The sequence below is a fragment of the Bufo gargarizans genome, chromosome 8 (assembly GCF_014858855.1).
Source record: "Bufo gargarizans isolate SCDJY-AF-19 chromosome 8, ASM1485885v1, whole genome shotgun sequence".
In the NCBI taxonomy this organism is placed as follows: Eukaryota; Metazoa; Chordata; class Amphibia; order Anura; family Bufonidae; genus Bufo; species Bufo gargarizans.
Genome location: NC_058087.1, coordinates 25,935,172 through 25,953,063, shown reverse-complemented (window position 1 = coordinate 25,953,063; position 17,892 = coordinate 25,935,172). Strand labels below are relative to the sequence as shown.

The following is a 17,892-nucleotide window of genomic DNA, read 5'->3' as shown; positions in this document are numbered from 1 at the left end:
TGCATGCTGGGAGTTGTAGTTTCACAACAGCTGGAGTGCCGAAGGTTGCTGATCCCCAGCCTAAACCCCTTTTAATGACCTTTGGGCCACTTTCCAATGCCTCATTTGCTAAAAGTTAGTAAGAAGTAAGGCTACTTTCACACTAGCGTTTTTTTGCGGATCCGTCATGGATCTGCAAAAACGCTTCCGCTACAATAATACAACCGCATGCATCCGTCATGAATGGATCCGGTTGTATTATGTTTCTATAGCCATGACGGATCCATCTTGAACACCACTGAAAGTCAATGGGGGACGGATCCGTTTTCTATTGTGCCAGATTGTGTCGGAGAAAACGGATCCGTCCCCATTGACTTACATTGTGTGCCAGGACGGATCTGTTTGGCTCCGCTTCATCAGGTATGCAGGAAAACGCTGCAAGCAACATTTTGGTGTCCGCCTCCAAAGCGGAATGGAGACGGAACGGAGGCAAACTGATGCATTCTGAGTGGATCCCTTTCCATTCAGGATGCATTAGGGCAACACTCATCTGTTTTGGACCGCTTGTGAGAGGAGCCCTGAACGGATCTCACGAACGGAAAGCCAAAACGCTAGTGTGAAAGTAGCCTTAGGCCTCTTGCACATGACCATATGGCTTTTTTAGTGTTTTGCGGTCCATTTTCAACTGATCCGTTTTTCAGTTTTTTCTTTCCGTTCTGCTTCCGTTGACTTGAATGGAGCCACGGAATGTGATTTGCAGGCAATAATAAGAGATGTTCTATCTTTGAACGGAACGGAAAAACTGAAATATGGAAATGGAATGCATACGGAATACATTCAGGTTTTTTTTTTTTGCGGCCCCATTGAAATAAATGGTTCCGTAAACAGAAAAAAAAAAACTTTAGTGTGCAAGAGGTCTTAGTTTCATTTTCAGTCAGAGAGAGCAGCTGAGGAGACAGGGAAACACAGATGCTGGATCTGACACCTGATTGGTGGTTCAGATTGAGACTAAGGGGAGGAGCTACATGTGTCTGAGGAGTTAGTTTCATTTTCAGTCAGAGAGAGCAGCTGAGGAGATGACTGAGAGGACGGCACCAGAGCTGTTAATTAGGGATGAGCGAATTGACTTCGAAAGTTGAGGAAAAGTCAGACAAGAGAATAAGACACACCCAGCAGCAGTGGCGTAGGGATCGCCATAGCAACCATAGCAGTGGCTATTTGGCCCTACGCCACTGGGGGCCCGTCCGGGCCGCCTTCTGTTGATTTTTTTTTTTTTTTACACACACACACTACAAACAGGCAGCCAGGCCCGAGCCGCGGACTGCTAGTGTAGTGGGCGGGGCGCGGGCGGTCCGCGGCTCGGGCCTGGCTGGGGGGAAGGAAGGACTGGACTGGAGCAGGGCGCACGCAGGGCCGGGCCGACACAGAGGCTGGGGAGGCTCCAGCCAGGCCACTGAGTAAGGAAGATCCGATCATATTCTAACCCCCAGGCGTTCCCATGGTGACGGGGACGCTTGCCTGGGGGTTAGAATATACCATTGGATCTGAGTTTTCACGCTCTCAGTATCGGTAACAGCAGGCAGTGCGGGCAGGCAGCGCTCACTCACTGATGTCACGCGCCTGCTCCTCCCACTAGGCGGCGCAGGCGCGTGACGTCAGTGAGTGAGCGCCGCCTGCCTGCACTGCCTGTTGTACCATTACCAGAGCTAAGACAGAGTTAAGGTATCCAATCCAAGGAAAGAGATCAGCATTCAGCAATGTCAATGATTAAAGTTCAAATTACTGATTAGTTTATAATTGTGCTCCTGTGAGTGTCGGGGAGGGGGATCTGTGGATGACACTATTTAGGGGAGGGGGATCTGTGGATGGCACTGTTTAGGGGAGAGGGATCTGTGGATGGCACTATTCAGGGGAAGGGGATCTGTGGATGGCACTATTTAGGGGAGGGGGATCTGTGGATGGCACTGTTATGGGAGGGGGATCTGTGGATGACACTATTTAGGGGAGGGGGATCTGTGGATGGCACTGTTTAGGGGAGAGGGATCTGTGGATGGCACTATTTAGGGGAAGGGTATCTGTGGATGACACTATTTAGGGGAGGGGGATCTGTGGATGGCACTGTTTAGGGGAGAGGGATCTGTGGATGGCACTATTTAGGGGAAGGGGATCTGTGGATGGCACTATTTAGGGGAGGGGGATCTGTGGATGGCACTGTTATGGGAGGGGGATCTGTGGATGACACTATTTAGGGGAGGGGGATCTGTGGATGGCACTGTTTAGGGGAGAGGGATCTGTGGATGGCACTATTTAGGGGAAGGGTATCTGTGGATGGCACTATTTAGGGGAGGGGGATCTGTGGATGGCACTGTTTAGGGGAGGGGGATCTGTGGATGGCACTGTTTAGGGGAGGGGGATCTGTGGATGGCACTGGGGGGGCATAAAATTATTTTTGCTATGGGGCCCATGCATTTCTAGCTACGCCCCTGCCCAGCAGTACATTATCTCTATGTAGCGCCCCACTAGGTAAATGTGGGCACCACACAAGGGTCAATTGGGCCACATGGTACTCCTACTCCTGAGGGACAGTGGCAGTGTATTTCACAGTATATTTTAATGCATTTTAATATCTGTTTATGTGTATTTTCCCTGTGATGTGTGCAGCAGGCCTATTAGGGTGTAGTTTAGCATCCTAGGCACTAGCGGGAGCTAGGGAGCCATTAGTATATATATTTAGGCCCAGACAGGGAGGAGTTAGTCTGTAGTCAGGAGTCTGTGAAGAGACAGAAGTGAGAGGGCACCAGACAGAGACAAGCTGAGGGCCTCCTCCTGACATGCAGCTAGACAGTCCAGGCTTCTAGTTGCCACCAGGAGGCTAGTGAAGGAGTATAGCCTACCTGAAGTCCTTGAGCCTCAGTTAGCTCAGAAGATTCACCCCAAGAGAAGAGTTTGCCTCCTGGGAGAAACCTGCAGTTCCCACAAGCAGAGCAGAGCCAGAGTTCCAGCTAGTCAAGTAAGCTGAAGGGCAGAAGGATTCTTAATGTGAAGCAAGGATAAATACCTGAGGAAGATTGCTACGAAGGATAAAGCCAGTATTAGGGCATCCGGGCCTTGGGATAAGAACAGACAGGAGTTCTTAGGAACAGTGTACAGTATTTCTGAGGAGAAGGTACAGCCTAATCTGTGAGTGTTGTTGTTACCCTCTGAGTATCTTGCAAGGAACATTATACCTGCCATTGATGTGAAAGCCTGCTTGCGATGTGAACCTGCTATATGGAACTGTACTTACAACAAACTGTACAAAGTTGAACTGTTGCTAGTAACCATCGTGTTCCTCACTTATTACTATAAATCGGTGTGCCACCGTTACAGGCACTGGCGTCACAAACCTTAAAGGGACCTTGCCCCAGGAACATTAAACACCTGCAACATCCAGGGCACCTCATCCACCATCAGGCCTGGTTCCTAAATATAGAGTGTGCCCCAGAGGACCCCTGTGCCAGCCTCTCCATCACTGCTGTATGCCTGCCCAGGGTTTTCCTACAAACCGTAAGTAACCCTCGCTTGCACATTAACCGTGACCTCACATCGCTATACCCTGCAGGTCGGCGTACTGCATCTATAGCAAGGTTGATGGAAGTACAGTATATGAAAAATACCTCAGTTCTGTTGTTTATAATGAAATTAAGTTGACCTATTTTAGCAAATAATTCAGGGTTATAGCTATTTTTGCATTCATTTACAAATACAGTATCTTGACTCAGCGTCACCGGTTTCTTAGTGACGGTTGACGCTTTGAGGCTCCTCCGTTTACAAACATGCTTTGCACTACCCCTCCCCCGTCATACTCAGTCTACTCGTCATGCCAGAGGGGCTTTGTCCACACCTTCTTCCCCGATTGGCTGAGCAATAGACACACACCACAGGGAGCTTCCCCTTCAAAAAGCCAGGTTCCGGGCGACGCGGCGTGGAATGCCTCTACAGTGCCGATTACTAGCTGACCGCACACCATCAGTTGCAGCCGGCACTGAATTAGTTTGCCTCCACCGACTCCTTATATAAGCTCCTGATGACGAGTAGGGTAACACCTACTACAGAGACGCATTGAGCGTATAGGGGGAGACAGTCAGTTATTTTGTGAGGGTTCAGTAGTACTATATCAGTATGGAGGGTTAAGTTCCAGTTTAACCCCTCCGTTCTACTACAAGTATGCGCTCATGCACACGAACATATTCTCTTTCCGTGTCCGTTTAGTTTATTTTGGCGGATCGTATGCGTAACCATAAATTTCAATGTAAACTGAAGAGAAAATTAATTCAAGCCTCCGGATGAAACAGTGAAATCCTTTATTGAAAAATAGTCATAAAATCCAGGTATGCCAAACACATAGTACAGTACTGTACTATGTGTTTGGCATACCTGGATTTTATGACTATTTTTCAATAAAGGATTTCATTGTTTTATCCGGAGGCTTGAATTAATTTTCTCTTCAGTTTGCATTTGTTGGAGTGCCCTGGACCTCTGTATTGGAGCTGGCCATGATTATCTTTCATTCATTTCAATGGGTCCGCAAAAAAAAAAGTTTCCATTGCTTTCCATTTCCGTATTTCCGTTCTGCGAAAAAATAGAACATGTCCTATTATTGTCTGCATTACGGACAAGGATAGAACTGTTCTGTCTAGCTGTTCTGCTCCGCAAAATGCGGAATGCACACGGACATCATCTGTATTTTTTGCGGCTCTGTGTTTGGCAGACCGCAAAATACATATGATCATGTGCATGAGCCCTTATTCCTAGAGAATCTACAAATCACCCTCACAGCCCAATTCACTGTGCATATGGGCACAGCCCTGTTATTAAACAATATAGGTTCAATAAAGAATGTATTAATTACCTTTTAACGTTCTATAGAACGTTTACTAAGTCATCTAATATCATGTATGACTCCTACATCTGTGGAGCTTTATGTTTTAAAATGATCTTATATGGTGACAAGCTGTTCTTATTACCAGGCACACAGGCAGATAAATTATTATTATATTCCTTCCCTGTATGTACAAAAGCATAGCAATTATAATAGTTCCCTGTGTTCAAGAATATAACTACTATAATACTGCTCCAATGTACAAGAATATAACTACTATAATACTGCTCCTATGTACAAGAATATAACTACTATAATACTGCTCCTATGTACAAGAATATAACTACTATAATACTGCTCCTAAGTACAAGAATATAACTACTATAATACTGCCTTCTATGTACAAGAATATAACTACTATAATACTGCCCCTACGTACAAGAATATAACTACTATAATACTGCTCCTATGTACAAGAATATAACTACTATAATACTGCCTCCTATGTACAAGAATATAACTGCTATAATACTGCTCCTATGTACAAGAATATAACTACTATAATACTGCCCCTACGTACAAGAATATAACTACTATAATACTGCTCCTATGTACAAGAATATAACTACTATAACACTGCCTCCTATGTACAAGAATATAACTACTATAATACTGCTCCTATGTACAAGAATATAAATGCTATGGGGGGCGGAGCCTGGCTGTGTAGTTGAATGGCTGCTAGTTGCTGAGCTCCTCTACCTTGCCGGTGATTTACCCTCTAAAATCAGCTTAAAAAGTTGCACAGATGGGCAAAGTGGGAAAGGATAGAACCAAGGATCAAGCTGACCACACTGCTCGGTCCAGACAGCCTGAGATGGACCAGTACCTGAAAAAGCAGACAAAGCTTAGAGCGGCTGAAACCCCTAAGATGGCGGCGGCCCCAGCTCAGCTATCTGATGCAGAGGAAGATTCGGATGCCGGCAGCGCCTCTGACACCTCAACATGTAAGTCCCGCAACCAAGGGAGAACCTTTACTAAAGCTGCGCTTCTTGAAGTGCTCAACTCAGCACTGGCTCCTATAAAAAAAGGACCTCTCCGATATAAAGGAGGACCTCCGCAGTATCGGGCATCGGGTGTCGGACCTGGAAAATTCGCATGAGGCTGCCATTAAGAGAGAGTAAAAATTGTACAATGCAATTCGCTCCCATTCCGATTTATTGAACGACGCGCTTCTTCGCATAGAAGACCAAGAGAACCGAAGCCGCAGGAAGAACCTTAGAATTCTGGGTCTGCCAGAATCGATCGCGAATGAAGCACTTAATAAGGTGGCGCATTAAATATTTGCGGGTCTTCTTGGGCCTGAAAGATCTGAGCAGATCGTAATTGAGCGCATACACCGCGCACTAAGGCCGAAGCCTAAAGCCACAGACCCACCTCGTGATGTGGTTTGCGGCCTTCTCAGCTTATTGAAACGGCTGCAATTATGAGAGCCAGCAGAGAAGCGGAAAACCTCCAGCATGAAGGTACGCCTGTTCTGTTCTTTCAGGACCTAGCTCCGTCCACCTTGGCTAAAAGGCGCGTCCTTCGGCCGCTCCTGGATGCTCTTAAAGAGACAGCCACTCCATTCCGCTGGCTTTACCCGTTTGGCATAGCGATCCTAAAGAATGGTCGCCAGATCACTATTCGCTCGCCAGCAGACCTCCAAGCAAGTTGGTCCCAGCTGGGGATGTCCCCTCTAGAGATCCCTTCATGGATGCCAGCAGATCTAGAGGATCCACCTATACCTCCTCCTCAGGCGGCCGACTGGCGCCCCGTTCCCGTGCGAAAAGGGCCCAGAACCAGGGCTGAAAAATCTACTTATGATCCAACCTACAGGATCGTCAGTAATGTTTTTGCATTTTGTTCCTGCTTCATTCTGATTATCCGGGACTGAAAGCCTTTTGGCGGGAAGGCCCGAAGCCTTGTGTACCCACCGGGTACTATGTCTGACTCTAGGCTGCTCCCATCCGTCAGTTATGAAGTAGCTGTTTAATGTTTTGTCTGGTCCCCCCTCGTTTACAGGCTTCTATGAGTCTTTCTAAGGTATTAACCTTTCCCACTCCCTGCCTTCACCCTAGTTTGCAGGGGTTAACCCGGCTTTACCCGAAGGTTACCCTTTTTTTCCCTCTTGATGGCTAGTCACTGGCCATCTCTAGCTCTGCGGGACCCCCCACCTGACAGACCCCGGCTGGTAGCCATGATGAGAAAGGGTCGCCCTACAGTCAGGTTCTCAGTAGAGCTTCTATTGCAAGCTTTGTTTGCACTGTTGTTATGTTCCCCACCTGTTTGTCTCCCCTCCTTCCCTCTTGTCTCTCATCCACTCCTCTCCCAACAGATGTCGTATAGTGTGTATTTAGTTGCTGACTATCTTCTTTCATTTACAGTTTGTCGTCTATTGTGATATCCTCCTTGAACGCCCGGGGAATGAACGAGCCTTGCAAGCGGTCCCAAGTCCTTGCTCTCCTACAGAGAGATAAGGTGTCTATTGCATTTTTTCAGGAGACGCATTTCCGAGAGGGTAAGATCCCCGAACTGCCCCCTAAAAGGTTTTCCCAATGGTTCCACAGCACTTATAGTTCGGCTAGCAGGGGTGTCAGCATAGCGGTCCACAAGCAGTTGCCCTTCAAGCATTCTGCTGTCTCTTCGGACCCTGAGGGTCGCTATCTGTTTGTTATATAAGGCGCTATTGCTGACACACCTGTTACCCTAGCGAACATCTATGCTCCTAACAGAGGGCAGGTTGCTTGGCTCGTTCAGACCCTTGGCTTATTATCTTCCTTTAAGGAAGGAATGGTGATTTTAGGTGGCGACTTTAACGTAACACTGGAACCTTCCATAGACTCCTCTAATGGGAAATCAGCGGTCACACATAGGAAGTTACAACACCTCAAACTCGCCTTACGTAGGCTTGGTGTAATAGATATTTGGCGCACCACAAACCCCTCTAGTAAGGATTACACCTTCTACTCGGCAGCTAAATCTTACTACCATAGGCTTGATTATCTATTTCTGTCTAAAACCCACGCTAATAGGGCCACTCAATCCTTTATAGGGAATATCACCCTGTCTGACCATGCCCCTGTATTTCTGAGTGTTTCTCTGCAGGACCTCCCAAAGAGGGAATGGACTTGGCGTATTAATGAGACCATTATCTCCGACCCCTCCCATGTTGCTAAACTGTCTTCTATCATATCAGAATTTTTCACACTTAACACCTTAGGTCCGGACGCACCCTCCCCTTCCATCACTTGGGAGACACACAAGGCAGTACTGAGAGGTGAGCTGATAGCTCTGGAGCTCACATTAAAAAACAGCGGAACCAAGCAGTAGCGTCTCTCCTCTACCAGATACAAGCACTAGAAATGATGCACAAGCACTCACAGGCCCTTAGATGTGCCCCAGAACTCTCAGAGGCTCGCACAAAACTTAAGAATCTGCTGAATGTCATGTCAGCTAGATTGCTTTTACGAGCCAAATTCTGGTCTTTTGCCCATGGAGATAAGGGGAATAGGCTAATGGCTGCCCTAGTCAAAAAGCAGAAAACTGATTCCTTTATAGCAGCTGTAAAAGACGCTAAAGGCACGATATACAAAAGTACCCCAGACATTGCAAATTCCTTTTGTGCATTCTACAGGGACCTCTATAATTTAGCGCCACCAAATCAACTCTCGCCTGCCCAATTAGGAGAAGCAACAGAGAAATTTATCTCCTCCCTTCAGCTACCCACTATCACCCCACTACAGTCAGCTCAGCTCCTGTCCCCTATTACAGACTCTGAAATTAGTAAGGTCCTCTCATCCATTCCCTCCGGGAAAAGCCCGGGCCCTGATGGCTTTACCATCTCCTACTACAAGACCTTTAAGCACATCCTGATCCCGCAATTTAACGTCCTCTGTAATTACTTACTCCAAGGGGGCTCTCTCCCTCCACAATCGCTCTCGGCCCATATCACGGTAATTCACAAAGAAAATAAGGATCCCCTAAACTGCGGGAGCTACCGCCCTATTTCGCTGCTAAACACAGATGTGAAATGGTGGGCCAAGATCCTGGCTCAACGGATCCAGTCGGTTCTCCCTGACATTATCAATAAGGAGCAGGTGGGGTTCGTCACTGGCAGACAGGGGAGTGAAAACACGTTCCGTGTCATACACGTAATCACACATGCTCGGCAGAATTCTATTCCGCTGGCCCTTCTCAGCACGGATGCAGAGAAGGCCTTCGACAGGATCAGTTGGCAATTTATATCTCGGGCACTGTCAAAATTTGGCCTTCCTGACCAGTTCATCCAATCCATCTTCTCACTTTATTCGCTCCCCTCTGCCAGGGTCCGGATCAACGGCACGCTCTCTCCAGCCTTTCCCATTACTAATGGGACAAGGCAAGGTTGCCCTTTGTCGCCTGCCCTTTTTGTTGTTGTCATGGAGACCCTGCTGGCCAAAATTCGTCAAGATCCGGACATTCAGGGGATCACTCTAGGGTCACATACCCATTTGACAGCTGCTTTTGCAGACGACCTCGTGGTCATCACGTCCAACCCCCTGACCTCATTTCCCAGACTCCAAGCCCTTTTTGAGGAATATGGATTGGTCTCTAATTTTAAGATTAATTACACTAAGTCACAAGCCCTGAATATTTCTTGTCCATCTTCTACCATCGATATGCTCAAAAGTTCCACCGCCTTTTCATGGGCCCCCAAATCAATCCCATTCCTGGGCACTCATATCTCAGCGAAGCCAGAGGAACTTTTTGAGCTTAATCAAGCCCCCTTACTTAGATCCATTAGATCACATTTACACTCCCTAAAACTCCCGTTCATATCGTGGATTGGAAGGAAGAATTATATCAAAGCTTTTATTGTCCCCAGACTACTTTACCTCATCCAAACACTCCCCATTTGGCTACCCCATTCCTTCTTTGTGGAGGTCCGCAGAATCTTCTCAGCTTTTGTATGGTCTGGTGGGTCCCCCAGAATAGCATATACCACCCTCACTCGGGAGAGAAGGTTGGGAGGCTTCGGCCTACCCGACATATACCTTTACTATAAGGCATCTATGCTAAACAGAGCTTTGTGCCTCCTCTCCTGGCGCCCTCTCAACCTTGTCTCCCAACTGGAGTGTGATATGCTCCCCTATAGGGACAAGCTGGCTTTATGGGGTTTACGCAAATGCACTGCTAATAATAAGTATACCTCGCCTTTATGGAAGGGCTTACTACTGGAATGGTCCAAATTATACCGGGCCTCGGTCCTTCAGTTTCCTAGCCCGAGTCTTCCCTTACATCTGCTTCAGTCCTACATTCATCCTACCACTCCTGAGGCAACAGGGATCTGGGCCATGTTGTCCAACCTCAAGCTACAGGACATTGTGTCTGTTTCAGGTGCCTTAGACTGGAGCAAAATTTTTGCACTCCCGAGGGTACAGGCGGCCTCTTTCCTGGGGGTTATGGCCTTTAAAAAGGACCTAGCGCTTCTCAGTAATATTCCTATACCCTCAGAAGATCCCTCCTGGTTAGAAGGGAAAATTTCTAATGCCCAGCGCCCACGGAAGCCTCTTTCCACTTTCTATAAGGAGCTGCTCTCCTCCGCCCCTCCAGATCAGTGGTTCCTCGCAGCCTGGGAAAAGGAGCTATCCACAACTCTATGCGAACCTGAGAAGGCTTTTATCCTCGCTCATTTTCACGGATTCAACCGTTGCATAAAGATACAAGCTAACTCATACAAATTACTTACAAGATGGTACAAAACGCCGGAATTTCTCTATAAGCTCAACCCTGATAGCCCAGATAGTTGCTGGAGGTGCGGAGGAGGCCCTGGCTCTCTCTCCCATATTTGGTGGAGTTGTGAGAAAATTCAGCCTTTCTGGGTAGATGTGGTAGCAGCTATAAACAAGGCCTGTAACACCCGTATTACATTAGACGCAAAACTTCTGTTACTTTGGTGCCCTAACGGCACGCTTGCTCCCTCAAAGTCGAACCTCCCGACCATGCTTATTACGGCAGCTCGCCTGCTGATACCTCTGCTGTGGAGGAATGATTCACCCCCATCCCTGTTAATGTGGATCGAGAAAGCCGATCAAATATACAGGTTCGAAGAGCTTGCTCATTGGGAAACGCACTCCAGAGCGTTGTTTGTCAAGACATGGTTCCCCTGGAAGCAATATCGCGGTTTCTAGACGTGTCTAACTTATGCGACTGACATCTTGTTCCCCCTCCTTCTACCCGTGTCTCGTCCCCCTTGCCCTCCGTTAATTTGTATGCACGTGTAATTGTGCTCTTTAAGTTGTGTAGCAACCTTCCTGATATGTTGTGCCTGCTGATTAAGCTTGTCTCCAGCTGCGTCTCGTACACAAGATGTATGACTTTTCACATGACTGTATGCTTTTCTTGCAATAAAAAAAAATTTGATTAAGAATATAAATGCTATAATACTGCTCCTATATACAGGAATATAACTACTATAATACTGCTCCTATGTACAAGAATATAACTACTATAATACTGCTCCTATGTACAAGAATATAACAACTATAATACTGCCTCCTATGTACAAGAATATAACTACTATAATACTGTTCCTATATACATGAATATAACTGACTATAATACTGCTCCTATATGCAAGAATATAACTACTATAATACTGCCTCCTATATACAAGAATATAACTACTATAATACTGCCTCCTATGTACAAGAATATAACTGCTATAATACTGCTCATATATACAAGAATATAACTGCTATAATACTGCTCCTATATGCAAGAATATAACTACTATAATACTGCTCCTATATACAAGAATATAACTGCTATAATACTGCTATAAAAACTTTGGAGAACAATTTCCTTATTGAAAGTTGCATGGCTGAAATTGGGCAAGTGTAGGACTCACAGGACTTTATTTGACTCTGTAGATTATAATAGCAAATATTTATAAGATTATTAAGCCTTCTCCCTAATACAAACATCTTCAAGCAGACATACCATCAGGAACCGCCATGCTGCTTCTGTGTCCTCTTGTTTGTAAGGGTTAATTGGTTCAGCCCAATCATAGTTGAGTGTGATGGAGATGAGACCCCCCTGAGAGGCTCTGTACTTATCATTGTACAGGTGCCATACTTCTGCATGGGCTTTAATCAGGTTATGTCCTGCCAGGTATACACTAATCCCTGGTGAATAGATTCCTAAGAAGAGAGAAAAAAAAATCTAAAAAAAACTGCACTAGAAATACTGAGATTTTCAGGTTGGGAAATAAAAGCCCCTCAGGGCACTAGGAATTGGTACCCATGGACATATCAAGGTGGCGAGGTAAATGTAAATGCAGGTAGACTTTTCCTTTAAAGAGGATGCTTCATGTATTGTAATTTTAGTTTCATCCATTAGCTAGAAGTTTATAGAATGAGCTCACTCATATTTTAAATGTATATTTTATGAAAAATTACTTCCCTAGGGGTGTTTATTTTGGGGACACATACTTCTTTCTTGTATTTTCTATACTGACATTGCAGCAAGATGTCTAATGATAATGAGATGACTCGGCTAATACTGCCAAAGTCTACACAGCAAAGAATTTGAGCTGCGGAAAGAAGAAAATGTATTCCTAATTTGTAAGCTACAATGTGAATGCTGGAGTACTTCACCATCTAATTTTTTGGGCAAAAATGTTAATAAAACATTTTAAAATATTAAAACATAATACACCCACCCCTTTTAACTATGGCTGGGCTATGGTAGATTATTGAGCATTGGACTTCTTTCTACACAACAGGATTATATCGGTGGTACTGACCGTACTTAAACCCTATAGGTACCTCCTAAGGGCAGTAAAGGTGTTTGAAAGGAATATTGGGTCAGCCCTCATTGGCTGTACCAGTTTTGTATTACAACAATTACCTGGTGCAAAGATTGCTTCTCCATAGCCCAGGTGGGCAATGATGTACGGCTCATTCAGAGTGATCCAGAACTTCACTCTGTCACCCAGTCTCTGGAAAAGAACTTCAGCGTAGTCCTTAAACCAGTCTACGATTGTCTCATTCTCCCAACCCCCGTCGTTTTGCAAAGCTTGAGGAAGATCCCAATGATAAATCGTGACCTGCACAGATGAAAGCATGACGGTAAGTACAAACCTACATACTGTACGGTGGATTTCTCCTGAGCTGGCGAGGAGCGGGCGGTGTGCAGGTTTATAGATAGTGGATGAGTCCAGAATTGAAGGGGTGCACTGTTCAGCTGAGTGCTTTTACCTCTTCATCTTAGCAATTGTTGGGATTCTCAGCACTCGGACCCTGAGGCTTTAAAACTTCTGACGTGTCACTTACATACATGTATATACATGTATATGTCCATTCACACACTGCAGGACTAGACAGACAGATAGATGGATATACGCTGCAGTACATATCTATACATATGTATATATACACACACATATACATACACTGCAGGACTATCCCTAGTAATAGATGCAGGGCTCGAGTCGAGGGGGAACGGGTGGGAACGGCGTTCCTGCACTTTTTTCACAGCAGGAACGCTGTTCCCGTTCACAGGGCTGGTGTTCTGAGAAAAAACCTTGCGCAGTACAACGGGCGACCAGGAACGGGCGCATGATACAGTGCGCGCCGATTCCTGGGTGCGCGCGAGAATACCGCGCGTGCACCCAGCCGCGCATGCGCCGTCAGGGTTAAGGAGATTTCACAGTCTGTTTCGACATGTAAAAAATCTCCTTACCCTGACACTGCGCACGCGCGGATTTTCCACAGTGCACAGCGCTCATTAGATTATATTAATTGCTGGCTGGCTTCTAGCAGGGGGGGTGGTTGCAGCATATTGGGGGGCAATGATTAAAACATGTGGGGTGTGCAGCATTTTGGGGGACAAGGGGCAATGATTAATACAGGTGGGGTGTGCAGCATTTTGGGGGACAATGCGTCAAAGGGGGATGCAGCATATTTGGGGGGGCATTGTGTACTCCACCAGGTGTGCGCAGCATATTGGGGGGGAATTTCACCAACTAGGCGGTGTGTGCAGCATATTGGGGGGGCATTTCTACAGGCGGTGTGTGCAGCATATTGGGGGGGCATTTCTACAGGTGGTGTGTGCAGCATATTGGGGGGGCATTTCTACAGGCGGTGTGTGCAGCATATTGGGGGGGGCATTTCTACAGGCGGTGTGTGCAGCATATTGGGGGGGCATTTCTACAGGCGGTGTGTGCAGTATATTGGGGGGGCATTTCTACAGGCGGTGTGTGCAGCATATTGGGGGGGCATTTCTACAGGCGGTGTGTGCAGCATATTGGGGGGGCATTTCTACAGGCGGTGTGTGCAGCATATTGGGGGGGCATTTCTACAGGCGGTGTGTGCAGCATATTGGGGGGCATTTCTACAGGCGGTGTGTGCAGCATATTGGGGGGGCATTTCTACAGGCGGTGTGTGCAGCATATTGGGGGGGCATTTCTACAGGCGGTGTGTGCAGCATATTGGGGGGGCATTTCTACAGGCGGTGTGTGCAGCATATTGGGGGCATTTCTACAGGCGGTGTGTGCAGCATATTGGGGGGGCATTTCTACAGGCGGTGTGTGCAGCATATTGGGGGGGCATGAAATGGAGGGGGGGAAATGTGACATGGGTGAGGATGGGGTTACATGATGGGCCGGAGACAATGTCTGTAGTCTGTCTGTGCCATGGACGGGGAGAAATATGACATGAAGGGCTGATGGCTGACATGGGGGTCTGATCTGAGGCATTGGGGCTGTGCCTGTGAGCTGAGGTCTAATTAACATTGGGGTCTGACCTGAGGTGGAATGAAAAATATTGTTTCCTATTATCCTCCTCTAAAACCTAGGTGCATCTTATAGGGCGAAAAATACAATACTTGCTTGCTCCTCCTCCCAACCTCCCCTGCCCTTTGCATACTCCGCGCGCCGTGACGTCACACGGAGGCATTTGGGTGAGTTCCCACACTTTTTTTCCCAGGACTTGACCCCTGAATAGATGTATATATATACTGCAGTACATATCTATTACAAGAGGTAGTCCTGCAATACAGTTGGTGAGGACATGGCCCACAGAGGGACCAGGCTGTGGGACTAACAGTGATGAAGTAGCAGGGCCAGGAGGTAGTGTCAGCATACCTGATAACAGCAGGAGGGGCAATGTCTCCATGTTTGGAGAGCAGAAAACCGAGTCGGGTGGCACTGTCATTGGCTGGCACACATCACATGACACCTCCGTCATAATGCAAGTCTATGGGCAGCAAAACGGATCCGTCCTTCCGTCTTATGGATTCTGTTATATTCCGTTATAATCCTGTTATAACGGAAAGCCATAACGGGCTCCCTAACGCTAGTGTGAACCCACCTTTAGCCTACTTTCACATCAGCGTTTTTTGCGGATCCGTCATGGATCTGCAAAAACGCTTCCGTTACAATAATACAACAGCATGCATCCGTCATGAATGGATCCGGTTGTGTTATGTTGTCTATAGCCATGACGGATCCGTTATGAACACCATTAAAAGTCAATGGAGGACAAATCCGTTTTCTATTGTGTCAGAGAAAACTGATCCGTCCCCTTTGATTTACATTGTGTGTCAGGACGGATCTGTCTTGCTCCGCACTACATCGCGGACAGAAAAAACACTGCTTGCAGCGTTTTTCTGTCCGCGATGGGGACGTAACCATACGGAACGGAAAGCATTTTGGTGCATTCCGTTTCGTTCAGTTTTGTCCCCTTTGACAATGAATGGGAACAAAACTGAAGAGTTTTCTTCCGCTATTGAGATCCTATGAATTGAAAACGCTAATGTGAAAGTAGCCTTACTGGTCCCGGCTGCAGCTCTGTCAGCGCACGGTGTGGGCAGGAGGGGAAGGTGATTTTGTTATGGCTCAGGCTCTCACACATCACAGGTCAGTGCAGTCATTACTATACACATTGTACGATAATGACAGCACACTGGGCACAGCAGGCCAGCATCTGTAATGAGTACTACAGGTGGTAACACACAATGCTAGCCTCTGCTGTCATTATCATGCAGTGTATGATAATAACTGAGAGCAGGAGGACCACCCGCCAGCAATATGTATTGGAAGGGGCTGCTGAAGATCGGCCTCTGCCGGCCCCCTGCCTAGTAAAAGGCAATCAGCGCACCGGGAGTTCCCCTAGTAAGGTGCATTGCCAATCCGTCCCTGGCTGCAGCGCAGATACCAGGTGGCCAGGACAGGAGCTGCTAGGCATGTGATGCGTGCTACCAAAGTACCGGCCACCAGAGAGGCCGTCGCTTTCTCCTACAGTGCGCAAACACGACCACAGCTGCTGGATTGCAGGGTGGTCGTAACCCCTGGATATAATGTGATGAAAAAATGAATCCAGCCAGCAAAGGAGGCAATAAGGACAATCACAATAAATTAGTAAGTGCCTTGTAAGAACTTTCTCTACATGATAAATGTTATTGTGCTGAAGTGAAACAACCCCTTTAGGCTTTATACATAAATATAAAGACAGATAACCCCTCTGAATCCAAGAGCAGGGACACATGTCTTATTTTACCTCCCATGCTCATCATTGCACTGCAGTATGATCTTTTGTTACCTGTGGTGTAATACCAGCAGCCAGCAAACCGTCTATCAGCCGAGAGTAGTAACTCAGACCGGCTTCATTGATGTGGTTCCTAGTCCCATCGGGAAGAACTCTAGGCCAGGAGATGGAGAATCGGTAATGGGAGACATTAAGACCCTTGATAAGCTCGATGTCCTCGTCAATCCGGTAGTAGGTGTTGCATGCCACGTCTCCATTACTATCATCTTCAATTTTAGTTGGTGTATGAGAAAACAGATCCCAGATGCTTAACCCTTTCCCATCTGCCCTCCAGGCCCCTTCAATCTAGAAGGAAAGAAGAGAAGAACGTTTTGGGATGTTAATTTTATGTACGGTAATTTTCTTGTGCAAAGTTCTTTTGAAATGACAAATATATTGGCCCACGTTTACTAATGTGAGTGCATCTAGATTCTGTCATAAATTGCAGAAAAATGCAATTTGCTGCATCTAGGTTTAGAGAAATTATCTGTGTCTTGTCCGACAAGGGGGCTTACTGGACGAAGGAAAGGCATATGTAGTGATATTTAGTGCAAAACTGGTGCCACAATTTTAGTTTAAAACTCTGTTTCAAAGTAAGCCAACCAGCAATTGGTATAAAACTAGAGAAAGGTGTCTGTCCCTGCACCAGATTTATCATCCAATGGTGGCAGCATCAAAGACCAAAGTGGTGGCGTTAGTATGGACGGTAAATCATTGTTGAGGTCAGTGATTGTCTGCTTTCGTCATGTGTCCAGTACATCATGTCCTTACTGTGTCCTAGGAAAAAAATGCCAGTGGGAGAGCATAGAAGCATTGACTTGGGGAACGTATGGGGGGATTGAAAGGTAATTTCAATCCCCCCATATGTTCCCCAAATCATTGCTTCTATGCTCTTCCACCGGCCTTTGTATGTCACAATTTTTTATTTTGAGCTATATGCAGCTTACAGTGGGGTTGGCAACCAAAAAGTCTCATATAACCTTTCAGCACCAAGTGAATACGTCTCCTAGAGCTCCAAGACATACTGTACCTGAAAAGCTGAGGCAGCTACACCCCAAGCAAAGTCATCCCGGAATTCTCCATACAGAAATTCCTCTTCTTTGTGCATGGGGATGCCATTGTTCCTGATAACTTCAGCGTAGTAAATAGCCGTGCGTTTTGCAGTCCTTGGACGGGTAGGATTATTGAAATCCACATGGTGAAGACCAAACCGCTTTATATATCCAGTAGTCCACTCAAAGGAGTCCATAAGTGAGTAGATAGAGTAACCTTTCAGATTCACTTTGTCCAAGCTGTAAGCTTTAGGGGATTAAAAAATTAATCATTATTGTGGTTACATCCTCTACTGGTAGACAATGTAGAATTAAAAAGGTCTCCCAAAATCCACTCAAGATTAAAGGGGTTTGAAAAACCTGCCTAATTTGTTCCACCTGTCCACAGGTTGAG

At 46.4% G+C, this 17,892-nt stretch overlaps 1 protein-coding gene across 1 annotated transcript in view; it reads right to left on the bottom strand.

The window, feature by feature from the left end:
* Positions 1-17,892, bottom strand: part of LOC122944682 — a 101,416-nt gene that overhangs the window by 16,495 nt on the left and 67,029 nt on the right. The window contains 4 exon segments of the mRNA XM_044303228.1: positions 11,861-12,060; positions 12,770-12,968; positions 16,462-16,752; positions 17,477-17,745. Of these exon segments, the coding sequence (XP_044159163.1) occupies positions 11,861-12,060; positions 12,770-12,968; positions 16,462-16,752; positions 17,477-17,745 (959 nt within the window).